We start from the raw sequence: 22,354 nt of genomic DNA, 5'->3' as shown, positions 1-22,354 counted from the left end.
AAGGTTGGGACATCTGGGAAGATTCCAGTTAGATTACACATCATGGTCAGTTAGAGATTCTGAAATCAGATATTGGATTGCAAGGCATACCCACGAGCAGATATAGACTCAGATCACAATTTAGTAATGACGAGGAGTAGGCTGTAGTTTAGGAGACTAGTCAGAAAGAATCCATGTATAAAGATGTGTGATACATGATCTTCCTGAATTTCTCTGACGCTACAGATACTGTGATAATGAATAGCTTAGGAAGCAATTAAGTTGAAGAGAAATGGATGTCTCTTAAAAAGAGCACTCACAGAAGTTTGAAAGAAAAATGTAGGTACAAGAAAGGTAACTGCGAAGAAACTGTGGATGATACAAGAAATACTTCAGTTGACCAACAAAAGAAGGGACTATGAAAATGAGCAGAAAAATTCAGGAATACAGAGATACAAGTCACTTAGGAAATAAATAAATAGGAAGTGTAAAGAAGCTATGGTAAAATAGATGTATGAAAAATGTGAAAAAATCAAAGAAGAATGATTGTTGGACTGACTGACTTGGCATATGGAAAAGACAAAACAGCCTTCAGTGAAATTAAAAGCAGGCGCGGTAGTATCAAGAATGCAATGGTAATTCCATTGCTACATATAGAGGAGAGAGAGCAGATAGGTGAAAAGAGTGCACTGAAGGCCTCTATGAGGGAGAGGACTTGTCTGATGAAGTGATGGAAGAAGAAACAGGAGTAACAGAAAAGATACAGGGGAGCCAATATTAGAATCAGAATTTACAAGAGCTTTAGATGACTTATGATCAAATAAGGTGGAAAGGATGGGTATGATCCCATCATAAGTTCTAAAATCATTGGGAAAAGGGGCAAAAAAACACTATTCACATCAGTGTGCATAATGTATGAGACAGACTATATACTATCAGCCTTTTGGAAACATATCATCCACACAATCAGATGATTGCAAGAACTGACAAACACGAGCATTATCACAAAATCAACTTAACAGCTCAAACATCCAATTCGCTGACAAGAATAATATACAGAAGAATGGAAAAGAAAATTTAGGGTGTGTTAGGCAAAACTCAGTTTCACTTTAAGAAAGGTAAAGACAGTAGAGAGGCAGTTCTGACATTGCGAGTGATAATGGAAGCAAGACTTAAGAAAAATCAAGACATTCATAGGATTTGGCGTCCTGGAAGAAGCGTTCAACAGTGTCAAATGGTGCAAGATGTTCAAAATTCAAAGAAAAACAGGGGTAAGCTGAAGGGAAAGATGGCTAATATACAATATGTACCAAAGCCAAGAGGCAACAATAATAGGGAAAGAGCAAGAACGAAGTTCTGGCATTAGAAAGTGTGTGATACAGAAATGCAGTCTTTTGCCCCTACTATTCAGTTTGTACATTGAAGAAGCAATGAGGGAATGAAAGTAGGGTTCAAGATTGGGAGCAAAATTCAGGGTGAAAGGAAGGATATCAATGATGAGATTTGCTGAAGACACTGCTATCCCGAGTGAAAGTGAAAAAGAATTACAGGATGTGTTGAATGGAATGAACAGTCTAATGAGTATAAAATATGGTTTGAGAGTAAATTGAGGAAAGAAAAATGTAACGAGAAGTAGCAGTTATGAGAACAGTGAGAAACTTTAACTTCAGAACTGGGGATGATGAACTAGACGAAGTTCAGGAGTTCTGCTACCTAGGCAGCAAAGTAACCCATGATGTATAGAACAAGGAGGACATAAAAGGCAGATTATCACTGGAAAGAGGGGCATTCTTGGACAAGGGGAGTCTGCTAGTATGAAACATAGGTCTTAATTTGAGGAAGATATTTCTGAGAATGTATGTCTGGACCAGAGCATTGTACAGCAGCAAAAATCAGTTGGGAAAACCAGAACAGAAGAGAACTGAAGTGTCTGAGATGTGGTGCTATAGAAGAATGTTGAAAATTAGGTGAACTGACAGAGTAAGGAATGAGGAGGTTCTCCACAGAATTTGGGAGGAAAGGAATACATGAAAAACACTTTAAAGAAGAAGGGACAGGACGATAGGATGTGTTAAGACGTCAGGAATAACTTCCATGGTACTAGAGGATGCTGTAGAGGATAAAAACTGTATAAGAAAAGAGAGATTGGAACACATCCAACAAATAATTGAGGACGTAGGTTGCAATTGCTAATCTGAGATGAAAAAGTTGGCACAGGAGAGGAATTAGTCACAGGCTGCATCAAACAAGTCAGAAGACTGATGACAGAGCGGAGAGGGATCATCTCTTTTGGCCCATATAGTATGAGGGTAATACCAAAAGTAAGGCCTCCAAAGTGCTGGGGCTGCAGGGAAACTGTTTGTATGGCTGTTGGCTACACTGGTTTTTCCCTTGTCCCCTCCACTCCAAGCTTCCAATAGCCCCTAACACCAGAAGTGAAGTTCATGTAGTTATTCAGTTTTTGAGTGCAAAAGACATTAAACCAACTGACTTTCATAGACAGTTGATGGAAGTGTATGGAGAGTCGTGTATGGATGTCAAAAATTTCTGCCAGTGGTGTAGAGAGTTCGCAGGTGGTCATAGTGAAATTCATGATGAAGAAAAGCAGCAGCAGCCTGTCAATTCCCGAAGAGACAATTTCAAAGGTTGAACAAATTGTGCACCATGATTAGCTGATCGCTCTCAATGAGCTCTGCAATGTTGCTCCTGAGGTTTCTCAAAGCACCATTCACCGGACTTCATCTGAAGTACTGAAGTTTTGGAAGGTGTGCACACAGCGGTCCCAAGAATGCTGCCAGAAAACCACAAAGGGCAACGCTTGAAAATTTCCTGTCAATTTCTTCAATGTTATGCAGATTAAAAGGACAACCTTTTGGAGTCAATAGTAATAAGTGATGAAACCTGAGCCTTCGACTTCACACCTGAGACCAAACACCAACCAATTTAGTGGCAGCATTCTGATCCACCCACGCTGCAAAAATTTAAAAAAAAGCACACAGTCTGATGGTAAGGTCATGGCAACTGTGTTTTGGGATCAAAGGGGATTTTGTGTGATATTGTGTGTCAATTTCATGGTTCCTAGGACAACAAGAAATGCCAACACACACTGTTAGGCATTATAAAAAAAAAACAGACTGGCAATTCAGAACAGAAGAAGAGGAATGTTGAGCAAGGGCACAAGCCTGCTCCATGACAGTGCTCACCCGCCAAACTGTGAATCTTCTGTAACAGTTTGGATGGGACGTCATCACTTACCAATACGCTGGTCCAGACTTAGTGCCCAGTGACTACCACATGTTTCCCAAATTCAAAGAAAACATGGCCAGAAGACACTTCAGTGACAATAACGAGGTGAAAGATGAGGTCTGATGCTTCTTCAACAGCATGGCAACGGGCTGGTATGATATGGGCATACAAAACTGCTACAGTGCTTACAAAAATGCACTGATCAAAACGATGATTATGCAGGGGAAAAAAGTCAAATGTTCAAGCTTCAAAAATATGTACAATTTACAGTACACAAATTTTTGTTTATATTTTTTTTAAAAAATTGGAGATCTTACTTTTGGGATCACCCTTTGCATACCATGTAGATTCCTTTCAGAGTATGCTGATTTGATATCCCCATAATTGGCAATCATACACAAGTATTTGCTCCATGAAATATCCAAGCCAAAAGACTGTGAAGTTGCACCAGTCATACCAAAAGAAAGGAAATAGGAGTAATATGATGAATTACAGATCCATACCATTGCTGCTGATTTGCATTTGGATTTTGGAACACACATTATATTTGAACATTATGAATTACCTTGAAGGTAACAGGTTTACCGACACACGGTCAGTGCGAATTCAGAAAATATTGTTCCTGTGAAACATAACACGCTTGCCTTTCCATTGTTTGACAACTAGCTCCTTTCTCATATGAAGTAACGAGTGCTACTGACAGCAAACTGACTCCATATTTCTAGATTTCCACAAGGCTTTTGAACTATTCTGACTTCTGATCAGATTGCATGCCTATCTGTTATTGCCTCAGTTGTGCACCTGAATTCATAATTTCATATCAGTAAGGTCACAGTACGTAGTGACCAATGGAAATCATTGAGTACAACAGAATTGATTTGTGGTCTTCCCCAAGGAAGTGTTACAGGCCCTCTGCTGTTCCTGATCTATGTAAATTACTTAGGAGACAATATGAGCTGCCCTATTAGATTGTTTGCAGATGATGCTGTCATTTACAGTCTAGTAAAAGTAATCAAAAGATCACTTTCAGTGACAGACATGATATCTGTATGGCACAAAAAGCAGCAATTGTCTCTGATTAAGGAAAGGTGTGAGGTCATCCACATAATTGCTAAAAGAAATTCATTAAATTTCAGTTACACAATAAATCACACAAATCTAAAGGCTGTCAATTCAACTAAATATCATGGAATTACAATAATGAACAATTTAAATCTGAACAATCACACAGACAATGATGTGAGGAAGGCTCATTTTGCATTATTGCGGGATAGGGGAGAAAATGTCATGGATATAATAAGCGAGCCAAAAGTGTTTGTTGTTGGGGTGAGGTCTTTTCATGAAATTTCAATCACCAACTTTCTCCTCTGAATGTGAAAATATTTTATTGTTACCAACCTACACAGGGAGAAATGATCAGTGTGACAAAAAAGGAGACATCAGAGCTTGTGGGAAAAGATTTAAGTGCTCATTCTTCCCATTCTTAGATTGTGAAACAGGGAGATATAGTCTGACAATGGTTCAAAGAACCCTTAAGAGTGTTGTTTCTTTGGATTTCAATAGTTTCTGTGTGTGGATTTTGTCTTTTCTTATTGTGACTCAGGCTCTTTGGATAAGGCTGACCTACACTGTGCATCTAGATTTGGGGATGAAGATTATCTTCACAACATGGTAGCAACCTCTGAAGGAACTGTTTTAGAAGCAGCTGCAGGCTTATTACCATGGGCATTGTTTCATGTAGATGTACATGTACACATGCTCGCGCCATTGATTGTGCTTGCGTGACGGCACTGACTTTGACTACAGCTTTTCTCAGTGCAGGCAACAAAATAAGTTGATCAACAGAAGACTGGACAGCCTTATGTTCTTTTATTGATGGTTACAATTTATGTGTTTATACCGTGTCTGTATCTTCAAATGCCCTCCCGAAGGAACAGTCGCAGTTCTGATGACTACAGCTAAAGTAAATATTACGAAATTGATTCTCATTCTGCAAATCCAAACTGACATCAGTTATTTGTGACAGATGAAAATTTGAACCAAATCAGGATCGAATCTGGATTTCCCGCCTATTGCAAGCAGTCACTTTAACCACTTTGGCTACCTGAGCATGCTTCCAGAACTGATCCAAACTTCCATATATCACGGAGTCCTCAACTCTTACACTTGCACATTTCAAGATTAGCTCACAGGGTTAGTCAAGTATTTTAATCGTTATTTTAGTCCATCGAGGCATGGATACATTATTGATGGTTACAATGTATGTTTCTACACAGTCTGCATCTTCATAATACAATAACCTTCAGACATTCACGCATTGCCTTGCCAGACATAGTAACTACGAAGAACGTACCCATGCCTTGATGGGCTACAACAATGATGAAATACTTGTCCCTCCCTATATGGGAATCACGAAATGTGTGAGCATTAAGAGTTGTGGACATTATGACACACAAACGTCTGGGTTGGTCACAGAGGCATGCTCAGATAGCTGAAGGGGTAAGAAAATCTCTCGCAACAAGCAGGAAATCTAGGCTCGTCTCTTGGTCCAGCATAAATTTTCATCCATCACAAACAGCTGATATCAATCTGGATTTAAAAAATGCAAATCAATTTCATACAGGGTGTTACAAAAAGGTACGGCCAAACTTTCAGAAAACATTCCTCGCACACAAAGAAAGAAAATATGTTATGTGGACATGTATACGGAAACGCTTACTTTCCATGTTACAGCTCATTTTATTACTTCTCTTCAAATCACATTAATCATGGAATGGAAACACGCAGCAACAGAACATACCAGCGTGACTTCAAACACTTTGTTAGAGGAAATGTTCAAAATGTCCTTCGTTAGCGAGGATACATGCATCCACCCTCCGTCGCATGGAATCCCTGATGCGCTGATGCAGCCCTGGAGGATGGCGTATTGTATCGCAGCCGTCCACAATACGAGCACCAAGAGTCGCCACATTTGGTACCGGAGTTGCGTAGACAATAGCTTTCAAATGCCCCCATAAATGAAAGTCAAGAGGGTTGAGGTCAGGAGATCGTGGAAGCCATGGAACTGGTCCGCCTCTACCAATCCATCGGTCACCGAATCTGTTGTACGAACAGCGTACGAACACTTGGACTGAAATCTGCAGGAGCTCCATCGTGCATGAACCACATGTTGTGTCGTACTTGTAAAGGCACATGTTCTAGCAGCACAGGAAGAGTATCCCGTATGAAATCATGATAACGTGCTCCATTTAGCGTAGGTGGAAGAACATGGGGCCCAATCAAGACATCACCAACAATGCCTGCCCAAACGTTTACAGAAAATCTGTGTCAATGACATGATTGCACAATTGCGTGCGTATTCTCCTCAGCCCACACATGTTGATTGTGAAAATTTATAATTTGATCACGTTGGAATGAAGCCTCATCCCTAAACAGAACATTTGCACTGAAATGAGGATTGACACATTGTTGGACGAACCATTCGCAGAAATGTACCCGTGGAGGCCAATCAGCTGCTGATAGTGCCTGCACACGCTATACATGGTACGGAAACAACTGGTTCTCCCGTAGCACTCTCCATACAGTGACGTGGTCAACGTTACCTTGTACAGCAGCAACTTCTCTGACGCTAAATTTAGGGTTATCGTCAACTGCACGAAGAATTGCCTCGTCCATTGCAGGTGTCCTTGTCATTCTAGGTCTTCCCCAGTCGCGAGTCATAGGCTGGAATGTTCCGTGCTCCCTAAGACGCCGATCAATTTCTTCAAACGTCTTCCTGTCGGGACACCTTCGTTCTGGAAATCTGTCTCGATACAAACGTACCACGACACAGCTATTGCCCCGTGCTAATCCATACATCAAATGGGCATCTACCAACTCCGCATTTGGAAACATTGAACTGACTGCAAAACCACGTTCATGATGAACACTAATCTGTTGATGCTACGTAATGATGTGCTTGATGCTAGTACTGTAGAGCAATGAGTCGCATCTCAACACAAGCACCGAAGTCAACATTACCTTCCTTCAATTGGGCCAACTGGCGGTGAATCGAGGAAGTACAGTACATACTGACGAAACTAAAATGAGCTCTAACATGGAAATTAAGCGTTTCTGGACACATGTCCACATAACATCTTTTCTTCATTTGTGTGTGAGGAATGTTTCCTGAAAGCTTGGCCGTACCTTTTTGTAACACCCTGTATTTATATTCTTTCCTTTGGCCATATAAACAAAACTGTCATGGCCACTTTAATTTCCTAAATTTTCTTTCCTTCTACAAACAATGGCTAATTGTTGTTCCAAACGCTACCTGAGAAGTTTACACAGAAGTCTGGTGTTGAGCATAATCATCCTGCTTTGTGGGCACCTTTCCTGAAGTACCTTGACATTACACTCTACTGCCATGTGAGAATATCTTTGAAATTTATAAGATCACGCTGGACTGGGAACAAAATTCGACCTTCAGTTAAATGTATTTGGCCTGATATGCTGTGTCAGGAAAAATGCAAACTGAATGTTAACATTAAGGTGGCAGTCCTCTGCAGTTCACCATTCCCTCTTTTCATTACATTCTTATCTTCTGTTATGTCTTCCATTCTCTTTGCAGTTCAGCAACATTCACATTTCTCTACAGTGTATATCCCCATTACTGAAGTCAGTAGCGCTGTGATTTTGCTATAGCCACAAAATACTGACAGAAATTCAGTACTGTGGTCACTTCATGAAATGTTGTTGTTTCAACCAAAGATATTCCGGTGTAAAGTCTTTTGATTGACTTTAAAGTTCCAGCAAAAATTTTATCTGTTTTGTGGATCCAGGAGGAGAATGCTGCCTTTAATCACCGCTGTTTCTCTTTATGACAATAACGACATTCGGAATGAGATTTTCACTCTGCAGCGGAGTGTTCGCTGACTTGAAACTTCCTGGCAGGTTACAACTGTGTGCCGGACCTAGACTCGAACTCAGGACCTTTGCCTTTCACGAGAAAGTGCTCTACCATCTGAGTTACCCAAGCATGACTCTCGCTCCATCCTCACAGCTTTACTTCTGCCTTCCAAACTTCACAGAAGCTCTCCTGCGAAAGGTCCTGAGTTCAAGTCTCAGTCCAGCGCACAGTTTTAATCTGTCAGGAAGTTTAATAATGACATTTTTCCATGGACTTTGCTGTTACCATTATCAACATTTAATTTATCTAATGAAATTTCGGAGGGATTATTCTCTCAAGCTATCTTAGTAATGTGGCTGCCAAAAGCCCACCTGTGGTGTTTAGAGTTTTGTTTTTGTGTTAAAATCTACAAGATTACTCTTATTTTATTGTGATGACCATTTCTCCCTATGTAGTAGGGTGCCAACGAAATATTTTCACACTGGAGGAGAAAGTTGGCGACAAATTTTATGGGAAGATCCTGCTGTAATGAAAGACATTTATGTTTTAATGCTCGCCATCCCAAATCACAAAAGCATATCCATCACACTCTCCTCCATATTTCGCGGCAATACAAAACAAGCTGCACTTATTTGGACTTTTTTAGTGTTCTCCATCAATCCTACCTGCTGCGGATCGCACACCACACAGCAATACTCCAGAAAAGGGCAGACTAGCAGAGCGTAAAAAACCTCTTTAATAGACCTGTTGCATGTTCTGCAAATAAATCACGGTCTTTGGTTTGCTGTCCCCACAACATCATCTATGTGGCCATTCCAGTATAGTTATTCATACTTGTAATCCGTAAGTATTTATATGAATTTGCAGCCTTTAGAGTTCTGCGAGTTGTTGTTAAGTTGAAATCTATGATTATATAAAGTCAGTTGCTACTTTTTGCACCATAATCTGGCAGAAATTTCACTATAAATCATTTTGTGGTTGATTCTGACCATCGTATGACTTCACAAGACACTCAGATTGTCTCCTAAATCATTTATAAAGATCAGGAACAGCAGAGGAGATATAACACTTCCTTGGGGAGTGCCAGATATTGCTTCTGTTTTACTCAATGACTCTCCATCAATCATTACAAAATGGATCTTCCTGACAGGAAATCATAAATACATTCATACAACTGAGATGAAACTTCAAAGACACACAATTCAATTAGAAGTTGCCTGAGAAGAACACTGTCAAAAGTCTGCTGGACACATTACTTCACAAGAAACTAGATGGTTGGTTTGTAGGGGTTGAAGGGACCAGACTGCGAAGGCCATCAGTCCCTTATTCCACGACCATGAAATACCCACAAAGAAGAAAAACAAGCAATGGAGGCAAGGGATTACATAGAACGACATACACAAAGACCAGTAAAGAGGAATTAAAAGCACAAAGAGTGTTCCAGTGATTGGCTGACCATGGAGAGAGAGAGAGAGAGAGAGAGAGAGAGAGAGAGAGAGAGAGAAGGAAAAGCCAACCATCAAGCGACACGCTAGAAACCCCAATCTAAAACTGAAGGCCAAAGGCACGACTCAACACACAAAAGAGGCAAACCCTCAGACTGAGCGACAAAAGCCCCCTGCACAAATAAAACTCAAAACTAAGCCTTCCACTTAAGTGTCATCCATTAAAAGTGCAGGGAGAATATCAGGCAGCGCAAACATCTGCCTGAGTGCTTTTAAAAATGGACAGTCAAACAAGATCTTGACCACTGTCAATGCTGATCCACAGCAACATAGAGGCAGGTCCTCGTGGCACAATAAATGACCTTGCTTCAGCCCGGTATTGCCAATGCGTAGCCAGCAGAGAACAACTGAGTCCTTGCGAGAGGCTCGTATGGAGGAGCCCCACACACCTGTAGTCTCCTGGATAACCCGAAGTTTGTTGGGTGAAGGCAGGGTGAACCATTCATCACCCAAGGTACCTAGGACTTTCTGCCGCAATACGGACTGGAGATCACATTCCGAAAGGCCAATCTCCACTGATAGCCTGTTTGGCCAGCCTGTCAACATGTTCATTACGCAGGATGCTGACATGATCCGGGGTCCACACAAAAACCACGGAGCGGCCGCAACGGCCAAGAGTATGGATGGACTCCTGGATAGCAATCACCAGATGAGAGCAACGAAAACACTGGTCGATAACTCATAAACCGCTCAGGGAGTCACTACAGATGACAAAGGACTCACCTGAGCAGGAGCGGATGTACTCTACGGCGCGAGATATGGCGACCAGCTCTGCAGTGGAAACACTGCAGGCAGCCGCCAATGAGTATTGTTCAGAATGATCCCCAAGAGTAATAGCTTAACCAACTTTACCAGCAACCATCGAACCGTCGGTGTAGACTACATCAGAGCCGTGAAACTCAGCAAGGATGGAAACAAAGCGGCGGCGGAGGGTTTCAGGAGGGACTGAGTCTGTCGGACCCTGTGCCAAATCCAGCCAAAGGCATGGGAGGGGCGCACACCGTGGGGGTATACATATATGAGCCCAGAAAAGAGGTGGGAGTGGGAAAAACTCAAGCCCAGAGAGAAGAGCCCAGATGCGAACCGTGATCGTACACCCTGACTGGGGCCGCCGTTCTGGAAGATGGACAACCAAGTTGGGAAACAGGAGACAGTAATTTGGACGCCCGGGCAAGCTACAAACATGTGCAGCATAAGCAGCCAGTAGTTGTTGGCGCCGGATCCGCAATGGAGGGACACCAACCTCCACAAGTAGGCTGTTTACAGGGCCTGTGCGGAAAGCACCAGTTGCAAGTTAGATCCCGCAGTAAAGTATGGGGTCAAGCAACCACAATGTGAAAGGCGATGCCGAACCATAAGCCAGGCTCCCATATTCAAGATGGGACTGAATCAATGCCTGATACAGTCTTAGAAGGGTAGACCAATCGGCACCCGAGCTGGTGTAACTCAAGCAACGAAGAGCGTTAAGATGGCGCCAGCAAGTTTGTTTAAGCTGCCGAATATGAGGGAGCCGAGTCAATAAGGTATCAAAAAGCAAGCTCAAAAGCCGATGCGTCTCCACCACGGCAAGAGGTTTGCTGTCAAGATAAAGCTGCACCTCAGGGTGAACAGTGTGATGCTGGCAGAAATGCATGACCAAGTCTTGGCAGCCGAGAACTGGAAGCCGTGGATGACAGTCCAAGACTGCACCCTGCGGATAGTGCCCTGTAGTTGCCCTCAGCAACTGCAATTCCAGTGGAGCTGTAGTACAGGCAAAGGTCATCAGCATATAAAGAAGCCAATACGGACGTTCCCACAGTTGCAGCTAGCCCATTGATAGCAAATAAAAACAGGCAGACACTCAAAACAGAGCCTTGCGGGACCCCATTCTCCTGGGCTCGGGAGGAACTATGGGAGGAACCAACTTGAAAGTGGAAGGAACGAAGTGACAGAAAATTTTGAATAAAAATTGGGAGCGGGCTCCTAAGACACCACCCATGAAGCTTGGTGAGGATGTTATGTCCCCATGTTGTATATTATGCCTTCCACATGTCCAAAAAGATAGCAACCAGATGCTGATGGCGGACAAATGCCGTACGGATGCAGACCAGATTATGAGTGTCAGAGCGGCCCTTACGGAACCCATCCTGAGGTGGTGCCAGAAGGCCCCTAGACTCAAGTAGCCATCTCAACCTCCGGCTCATCATCATAGGTTTGAGCAGCTTGCACAGAATGTTGGTGACGTTAATGGGACGCTAGATGTTCACCTCCAGTGGGTTCTTGCCAGGCTTCAACACTGGTATGATAACGTTTTCCCGCCATTGAGACGGGAACACACCGTCAACCCAGATACGGTTCAAAAGTTCTAGGAGATGTCGCTGGCAGTCCACTGGGATGTGCTGGAGCATCTGATAGTGGATGCGATCTGACCCGGGAGGCATATCAGGGCAAACGGCTAGGGCACTTTGGAATTCCCATTCACTGAATGGAGCTTTGTACAATTCGTGGTGGTGCATATGGAATGAAAGACTCTGACATTCCAACTGCTCTTTCAGGGAGCAAAAGGCCAGCGGGTAATTCGTAGAAGCTGAACTCTGAGCATAATGCTTTGCTAAGAGTTTTGCAATCGTGTCTGATTCAGTACAGACTGCTCCATTCAGGGAAAGCCCAGGTACACTGATGGGGGTCTGATATTCATAAAGTTGCCTAATCTTGTCCCAAACCTGCGATTGAGAGGTACGGATGCCAATAGTGGAGACATACCTTTCCCAGCACTTTGCTTCCTTCAGTGAATAAGACGTCAGGCTCAGGCATGGAGCCACTGGAAGGTAAGGTGGTGTTCCAGCGATGGGTGCCACTTATGACATTGGAGGGCCCACCTGCGATCTCTAATCACCTCAGTGATCTCCGGTGACCACCAAGGCACAGTCCTCTGCCGAGGGGACCTGGAAGAACAGGGAATTGCAGATTCCGCTGCAGAAACGATGCCGGTGGTTATCGTGTGAACCACCAAATCAATGGCATCATGAGAAAGAGGCTCAATAGTGGCAATGGAGGCGAATGAGTCCCAGTCAGTCTCATTCAAAGCCCATCTGGGAGGCGTCCAGGAGAGTGATGCTGTGGCACTGACAGAAAGATTGGAAAGTGGTCACAACTGCACAAGTTGTAATGCATACTCCATTGGACAAATGGTAAAACACCAGGGCTGCAAACCGAAAGGTTGATGGCTGAGTACATGCCATGCGCCACACTGAAATCTGTGGAGGCACCATTATTTAAAAGAGAAGGGAGCTGTGCCAACACTTGCTCAACGACAGTGCCTCGGCCTGTTGCCATCAATCCACCCTACAAAGGGCTATGGGCGTTGAAGTTGCCTAGTAGCAGAAAAGGTGATGGCAGTTGGGCCATCAGTGCAGCCAATACATGCTGTCGGACATCACCATCCAGTGGAAGATAGATACTGCAGATGGTAACAGCCTGCGACATCCACACCCTAACAGCGACAGCCTCTAAAGTAGTTTGAAAAAGCACACACTCACTGTAAAGAGTTAAGGACGTAGATACATTGTCCACCAGATACCCTCTCATAAGCTGCCCGACCCTTATAATAACCCCAATAGCCACACAGGGCGGGAGTTCGCAACAGTGAAAACCAAGTTTCCTGGAGAGTAATGCAGAAGAAAGGGTGAAGGCTGAGAAGTTGTCGGAGCTCAGCAAGGCGCTGGAAAAAAAAAAAATCGCTGATATTCCATTGGAGGATGACATTGTCCGCAACTGAAAAAGGCGTGAAGGGACCGAGGAGGCATATTACGCCACTGGGTCATTGACCGCCACCGAAGGAGAGCCTGAATCAAGAACCACAGTGTGAGGTAGGGGCCAGATTGAGGTGTCGGGGGACGCCAAAATCTGAAAATTGTCCTCAGACTCAGAGCTGGTAGGAACAGGGGGCACAGAGGCAATGTGTATCTCATCCGTCTTAGCCAGCCGATTCTTCTTCTTCTTCTTCTTCTTCTCCTCCTCCTCCTGCTCCTCAGGAGCAACCTGGGAGGGAGACTCAGAAAGAGCATCAGGGCTCAGATGAAGAGTGGGAAGCTCTTTGATCCGCCACTCGTGGCTCCTTGAGCCATTGACGGATGCGCTGGAGGAGGCCTTAGAAGGTAGACTTCCACGGGACCCTTTCCACGCAAGAGAAGCCTTAGTAAGAGTCTGGCGCACCGGCAGTAGGGAGGGGAGGGGGAGGTTGTTCCGATATCCCCATCAGTTTGGGAGGATTGGTCTCCCAAAGGAGGTACCTTGGCAGTACCAGAAGAAACAGTTTCGCCCCATCACAGACATGGGGGAAGAAGCAGGGCGGCCCTGAGGGCCCACTGGAGGGGGGGGGGGGTGTTAGAAAATAGAGCTCAATATGTTTCACAAGAATGACATCCTTAACACTTGTTTGCTGCAGAATTCTTAAGCATATACTATGCAAGTTTTCTCGAAGCAGAAAAAAGCTTTTGTCCTCAAATCAGCAAAGATTTAGAAAGCATCGCTCATGTGAAACTCTACTTCCCTTTTCTCATACAGTCTCCTGTGAATCACGGATGAAGGCTGACAGGCAGGTTTCTTATTCCTAGATTTCTCAAAAGCATCTAACACCATGCTCCACTGCAAAATGTTAATGACAATTTAAGCATACAGAATAGGTTCCCAGATATGTGATTGCCTCAACGACTTTTTAAGTAATACTTTGTCCCAAAAAGTGAATGTTCATCTGAGATGATGGTATCATTAGAAATGCCCCACGAGAGTGTCATAGGACTGCTCGTTATCCACAAACAAACAAACAATCCGACAGATAGGGTGAACCGCACTCTGCAAATGTTTGCTCGTGGCACTGTACTATACGAGAAAGTATTGTTATTGTCTGACTGTGGAGGACACAGGATGACTTAAGATAGAATTTCTATTTGGCAACTTGCTGTAAATGCAGAAAAATGTAAGTTAATGAAGATTAGTGTGAAAAACAACATTGTTATCTTCCAATACACTATTGATGGTATGCTGCTTGACACAGTCGCACAGTTAAATATCTGTGCCTTATGTTGCAAAGAAATACGAAATGGAAAGAGCACAAGAGGCTGGTAGTAGGGAAGGCAAATGGTAGGTTCTTGTTTGTTGCGGGAATTTTATCAATATGTAACACACCCATAAAGGAGATTGCATATTCTTGAGCACTGCTTGAATATTTGGGATCCCATCCATGTCTAATTAAAAGAAGACACTGAAACAATTCAGAGAATTTTTGCTAGATTTGTTAGTGGCAGGTCTGACTGACACACGAGTACTAGGTAGATGCTTCTGTGGAAGGAAGGTGACATTCTTTTTGTGATCCACTACTGAGAAAACTCGAATAAGGATTTACAACTAACTGCAGATCAGTTTCACTGCTACCAACATACATTTTGCGTACAGGTCGCGAAGACAAGATATGGGAAATCGGGTCTCATACGGAAGCACATAGGCATTTCCAAGTGGAACAAGTAAGGGAATGACTTGTAGAGATACAAGGTACTCTCCGCCATACACCGTATGGTGGCTTGCAGAGTATGGATGTAGATTTAGGTGTGGGCAAAAAATGTTTTTTCTCAATAAAAACAAGCTCTAGTTATACGAACTATTGATATGGTATGGCAAAGTTCCTGAAATTGTACACCTGGAGTATAGGATTTTATGGAAGTCAAAAATGGAGCATTGGAGGTCCAGAGAAGAAGAAAATGGATGTAAGGAAAGGTTCATGCTCAAGAAACAGTACTGCAAAACTGTTCACGATGTCATCCAAAATGCAAAAACCACATACTATGTACAAATATACAAAATTCCAAGAACAAAACAAATACAATTCAGAGCATACTTTGGGATGAAAAGAAGCAAATTAAGGCAAATTATATCCAACTTCTGCATAGCAGCACCAGCAGAACAGACAATGAACAATTTCAGTTATTGGCTACAAAATTCAATGAAATCTTCCCTAAACACAGCTGAAAACATAGTGACCACAAGCACACTGTCTAAAGCAAATCCATTGAAAGTATATCATAAGACATTATGTATAGCTTCACCAAACATTCATTTTCCCAAATTAATTGTTGCTGAGATCACAAAAATTATAACATCACTGAAAACCAGTAACTCTGCTGGCTATGGTGGTATTTCAACCAAAGCAATAAAATCTTTTGTTGACTCAGTTGCAGACGCCATCATGTCTGTGACGATGGCGACAAGGAGACCAAATGAATGATTTGAAATGATTCTGCATAGCTCTCTCTTGTAAAGAGATTTCTGACAAATGAACATACCATGTTTCCTCAGAGAAGACGGCAAAAAGGAAGTTACGAATTTTACTGAAGTGCAGGGGTATGTGCAGAAAGTACCCACACACTTTCTTGTGAACACAAATCGCAATCTAAAACTGTACAGATGCAGCCACATAACACTGCAGTGGATTTTAGGAACAATACACTACACAAAAACTGAATTACACACAGCTACAGAATAGTGCATTCCCTACTATTTTCTCTCCTGCAACAGCGGTGAGTGGCACGTCATGGTGTGGACTCTGTAAAACATTGGAAGTGTGTGGGAATCACTATGATCAGCAACTAACCACAATCAGAAAAAGTGATCAGAGCTGCACGCAAAGTGCAAATATCTCGCAGGGCTAGCACTGTTGTGGCGTTCGCTGCTCCTCATGTCAAGTAATCTGCAGAAAAGGGGTAATTGAACAATAAGCACTGTCATAATACACAGTGTTCCTCAAAATATTCTGACAATCTGAGAGGAATGGGGTTGTGCACTTTCTTTCTGAAGGTACAGGTCACCTGCAGGATGTTACAGCAAAACAGTGTACGTACACTATCTCACAGTGTGTTCCACATCTACATACATACTCTGCAAATGATTACAGTGCACGACTGATGGTACTTACCACTGTGCCACACATGAAGGTTTCTTCCAGTTCCAATGGCATATTATGAATGGGAAAAATGACTGTTTAAATACCTCTGTGCATGAAACTTCCTGGCAGATTAAAACTGTGTGCCTGACCGAGACTCGAACTTGGGACCTTTGCCTTTCGGGGGCAGTTTTAATCTGCCAGGAAGTTTCATATCAGCGCACACTCCGCTGCAGAGTGAAAATCTCATTCTGGAAACCTCTGTGCATGCTTGAATTAGTCTAATCTTGTGTTCACAGTCCCTATTGAAGCAATGCATGGAGGGTTGCACTACATTTCTAGGTTCTTCACTTAATACTGGTTCACGAAACTTTGTAAATAAGCTTTTGCAGGGTAGTTTCCATTACCTTTGAGCATCTGCCAGTTCAACTCTTTCGGAAACTCCATGACTCCCTTCCAGCAGGCAAAGAACCCTGGGATCATTTGTGACCTCTTCTTTGAATACTTCAAAATCTCCCATTAGTATTATCTGATATTGGCTCCAACACTTGAGTAACATTCCAAGATAGAAGACACAAGTGATTTGTAAGTAGTCTCCTTAGTACACTCGATTGTATTTTCGAGTAAGCTGTCAATAAACCAAAATCTGACATGTGTTTCACTTATGGCTGAGTCAATGTGATCATTCCATTTGACAGTTTTACGAATTGTTTCACCCAGCTATTTGAATTAGCCGACTGATTCTAACTGTGAATAACTGATATTTTAGTCACAGGATACTACACATTTTCATTTAAGCCGCAAGATTTAGATTACTTAGTATCACAAGTACTGTTATAGTTGGGTACACGTCCAAATATGTATATGTTATGAATAACAGATGTCACTGCTTACTGCATTTGCACAATTTATACTTACAGCAGTTGGTCGCCACTGTTGTTTGGAAAGTGAGTGATGTGTCTGCGGTGTGTTTGCCACTAAGCATCTTGTGATGCAAGTATTTTCTACACCTGCATTTCTCTTTTACTTTGAGGCTGTCTTTCTTTTATTTTAGTATGTAATGAATATTCCAATTGAATCAGAGTTACCATATGCAATTTATACTATTTTTTAAGTCTCTGAAATTGTTTTGCACCCATATCTCACTTTCATAAACATCTGTTTCATTAGGTTTCATAAAAGTGTGGAAATGGAGAAAAATAAGGCATTTTAAAGGCAAGGGAGAAAAAGAAGGCATTTTACAGGCACCATAAAATTGTATGTCCTGAAGACTATGAGAAACTATTACAGGAATCGCCAGAAGAACAATTATCAGAGTTGTCAGAGTCTTGTGAATCAGTTTGAAAGGGAAGTTGTTGAAGAAGAATACCACAGCAGTGACTCTGAACAGTCAACAGAGAAAACAGATGATCAAATAGTTGAAAGGGCCAACAACAGACAGACACTTACCATTTTCACATAGGAAAAAATGAAGAAACTATTTGAATATGTGAACTGCTTCCTTCTCCTACAACCAAAGCCAAGAATATCCAAAAAGTTTTGCCAGGCCCAAAAGTATGTGCTAAAATTGTGCAAAAAAGTTGATGCATTTCACCTATTTATTACTGATGGTATAATTGACAACACTGTGGACAATACAAACGGATACATCTAGAATAGTAAAAGAGATGAAGTTCAATATTCAAGACAACGAGACTGCAGAGATACCACAAAACACAAGATAAAGGCTCTTTTAGGTGTATTATACCTGACAGGTGCAAAGCAAGGAGAATACACAAATTGCTGTGAACTGTGGGAGTCAGATGGCACAGGAATGATTGTCTTACAAAGTCTCTTCAGCTATAAGCACTTTTGCTTTCTGCTTTTGAGCTCCTGTGTTTGACTACATGGGCACCCAGAACAAGAGAAAACAAAGTGATGAACTAGCATCCATTTGTGACTTCCATCAAGAATTTGTCAACAACTGTCTTTCTCACTACAATATCAGTGAGTTTGTCACTAATGATGAGATGATGCATCCTTTCAGAAGACACTGCAGATTTGTACAGTATATCCCCAATAAGCCTGCAAAATATGGGATGAAAAATTATGCCTTATATCGTTTCAAAACATTTTATACCCTGAACTTTGAAATTTATTGTGGCAAGCAGATTCCACGACCCCACCTGAAATCAAACAAGCCAGATGACTGTAAAAAACTAGTTACACCAACAGCAAAAAGAAAAAGATATCTTACGACTCATAATTACCACAGCAGCTAATCTCTGGTTCCTGAAAATCTCCTCGGAAAAGGATTGACTTTCTTTTTGGAATGGGGAGGTAGAAGGAAATTCTCCCAGAATTCCAAGCAAATAAAACTCTCTTTGGTTTTCAAGATGATTTTTGTATGGTCTCAACTGTTCCTAAAAAGAACAAAGCTGCAATTTCTTTTATCGGCAATGCAGCACAACACAAATGTAACAGATCAAGAGACTAAGAAATTGAGAGTTAATTTGGACTACAATGCTACCAAGGAGGAGTACACACTGTAGATCAGATCAGATCTGATCTGATCATCCTAGAGTACTTCGAGAATCATGTGACAATGGCTACTTGCACTTTTCTACAGATATCTAGATATTACTGGGATAAATGCAAACATTATTCTCAAATTCAACAATCCTGGTAATAAGGTAATAAGAAGAAATTTTTTGAAACATACTGCACTTGACCTGACAGAAGAACATTTGTAGCCACAAGCATTTTACAAACACTTCTGATGGATATTCAAGCCTTCTTGACCAAGTATAGACATGAAGAAGAGCAGACCAAAGAAACAGCAAAACCTGAAACTTGTTACTCATGTGGCAGGCATAAAAACAACAGAACAAAAACTGTGTGTGTGAAAGGCAAGAAAAATGTATGCAAGAAACACAGTGTTACAGACACTAAATGTGTGCAATGAGAATGTTACATGCAGATACACAAGAGTTGGAGTTTATGAGTGCTCATTTCATAATGTGTTCTGTTGTTACTTTTTTTCAAATGGTTGAATCTGAGCACTATGGGACTTAACATCAGAGGTCATCAGTCCCCTAGAACTTAGAACTACTTAAACCTAACTATCCTAAGGGCATCGCACACATCCATGCCTGAGGCAGGATTTGAACCTGCGACCGTAGCAGTCGCATGGTTTTGAACTGAAGCACCTAGAAACGCTCAGCCACCGCAGCCAGCCTTACTGTTTTTTCACATGAAACAATGCAGTTAAGTGATATAACAAAAAAACAGTCATAATATGTAAATAGATGAAGGGAACAAAGAATATCGTCGCCTTATAAGTTACAATGGCAATAAAAGACAGTTATGAAGGCGACAAATATATAAAAGATTATTTTTATAGAGCCAAATAATGCTATGTTATGTTTTCTCCATTAAAATGCAGTTAGCAATTACATAAAGATTATTTTTCTAAGGTTAAAAATTTAATACTAATTGCAGTGCAAAAGCCGTAATGTGCCCACTCATGGAAGTTCGAATGGCACACCCACCAATGGTTAAACCAATTTGTCAATATTTGCTCCACCTTGAAATCTTATAAAGATCTGCCTGGATATTTGTGCAGTATCTTTTAAGGTAGTACTTCATTACAGAATAACAATATCAACTGTGAAAAGTGGATTGTTCACAAATGTGAAATAATGGTGACATATCAGTGGGTCCCATTATATTCCTAGAAAGCCTCCACCACATACATGAACCTTGTTGGTAAAAAGGATGCAGCAAGCATAACGAGCTTTGGCAATGTCCCATTTAGTATTAAAATGTTTTGAGTATACGCTTATATTAAAACATGACTTACACACACTTCATGATTATGCTCTTTCTCTTTGATCTGAATAATGTCAAAGTCTATGCATCTATCCAACACAATAATATTACAATGATGGCATCCTCCCTCACCTAACACCTCTTCTAGTAACAAACTTTCACACCCAAACACACAAATATGACATCAATATTTACAAACCTGAAACAAGATAGATTGCTACACACCACACAGAGGTGCAGCATTGGCGGCTGTGCTGCCACATACAGTTGCAGCTGGGAGGGGGTGAGAAAAGGGCAAAGGAAAAGAAGGTGTGCTGGGGGAATAGTAGGAATGTGAGTCTGGAGTGGGAGTACAGAAATGGAAGCAGCACACGAGGACAGGCACTAGCAAAGCCTGATGCCAGGGAGGTTATGGGAATGCAGGATAGCAGGCTGGTCCAATGTTCCCATCTGTCCCTTATCAATCTCACAAGCAGGCGCAGGCAGTGTAAGCTACCCACGAGATGGCCCCATTGCACACATTCTAGTAATGCCTGAACTAAAACAAACACTAATGCTAAGTTGTCTATGTGCACCCTGAAGCGCACGCTACAGGCAGACCCGACAGAATGACGTTATTGTCTGGAGCGTCTCATGATACACAGCTTGCTGTCACTGCTCATTGCTTCCTTGTGGACCACCACTGTAATCCCTGTCTCCAACTCGCAACACGTGCCGTGCTACTCCTCCGATCTCGCACATTCCTGCTATTCCCCCAGTGCGCCTGCACAGCAGCTACCCCTTCTCTCCTATCCCTTCCCCCCCCTCCCCCTCCCTCTGCAACCTTCTGATGCTGCATTAATCAGCCCCCCCCCCCCCCCGCCCCTTCTCCATCTCTACACTCTCATAAAGATAGTGCGGCCAGCACTTTCCCCCCTCCCCCCCCCCCCACTTTTTCCTGCTATCTGTCATCTTTCCATGCCTGTATGCATTCTGTACCCCCACTACCCAGTCTAGATGAGGTCCCTCCTGAGGGCAGTTAAGCCTCAGCACCCGGGCATGACAGTGGCTATGTGTGTGTGTGTGATGGGTGCATACAAATCTGTGCGAGTCTGAGGAAGGGTTCTGTCTTGTAGCTTAGCCTACTTTCAACTATACTTTAAATCTGTGTGTCCACCAGGCAATGCCTCCTCCATGTGGGGAGCAGCAGTATATCGTATTGTACTGTCGTCATGCCACTCCACATTTTCCATTGTTTGACATCAATATTTTATGTACAGTATATGTAATAAAGAATTATGCAGCTTTCTGAAACCTTGGCAGCAGACAGGTGAACTACATATCACTACTCTTTCGGTCATCTAAATTGATGGAGCTGCAGAGCAAGTCTTTCTGTAATGCCACACAAACAATGAATATTCATCTTCAGATATTACTGTGCAGCTCTCCCTCATATCCACAGCAATTTTCATAACAGTCACATTATCTCTTGTATATCTCTACTTCATATGTAACGCTCACTTTCATTTGTCTGTCTGCTATATTTATCTCTAAGCAAATGCATATAGAAACTTTGTTTATGAAAGAGATCACTTACCACTACAGCATACAAATTGTACTTCAAATCAAATGGGTCGCTGCCGTCAGTAAGCCGATGTTGGTGGAAATCTTGTAGGGCACAATCTACCACAGGAGTTTTGACGAGTGACGTCGACACCAGTCTTTCACGTGAATTCAATGGTAGCGTCAGATCACCATTGGGAATGTGTCCATTTCCTCTGGCACTGTTATGAGTATTTAGTTCAGCCTCTAATCTCGGTTTTGATATATTTAAATTGTTGTCAACTATCTCCCTATGGTTCTGAATTAAATGTGATAGTATATCACCATGATTTTGCACTTCAGATTCATCAGTCAGTGACATAATGTTGGATTCGATGTTACTGTCATCCTTTTCGGAGTTTTGCCTGAAAATAGAAAGACATTACTCCAAGTGAAAGAAATGACCAATCACAGAAAGAAATGGATGCAGTT

The 22,354-nt window shown here is 42.2% G+C and overlaps 1 protein-coding gene across 1 annotated transcript in view; it reads right to left on the bottom strand.

Annotated features, from left to right (window-relative positions):
* Positions 1-22,354, bottom strand: part of LOC126418980 (ubiquitin carboxyl-terminal hydrolase 32) — a 245,455-nt gene that overhangs the window by 28,449 nt on the left and 194,652 nt on the right. Inside the window, exon 28 of the mRNA XM_050086028.1 lies at positions 21,918-22,287. Within this exon, the coding sequence (XP_049941985.1) occupies positions 21,918-22,287 (370 nt within the window). The remainder of the gene's footprint in view (positions 1-21,917; positions 22,288-22,354) is intronic.

The sequence above is a fragment of the Schistocerca serialis genome, chromosome 9, assembly GCF_023864345.2.
Source record: "Schistocerca serialis cubense isolate TAMUIC-IGC-003099 chromosome 9, iqSchSeri2.2, whole genome shotgun sequence".
NCBI lineage: Eukaryota > Metazoa > Arthropoda > Insecta > Orthoptera > Acrididae > Schistocerca > Schistocerca serialis.
The sequence above is the reverse complement of the archived record's forward strand: the minus strand, read 5'-3'. Positions and strand labels throughout refer to the sequence as shown.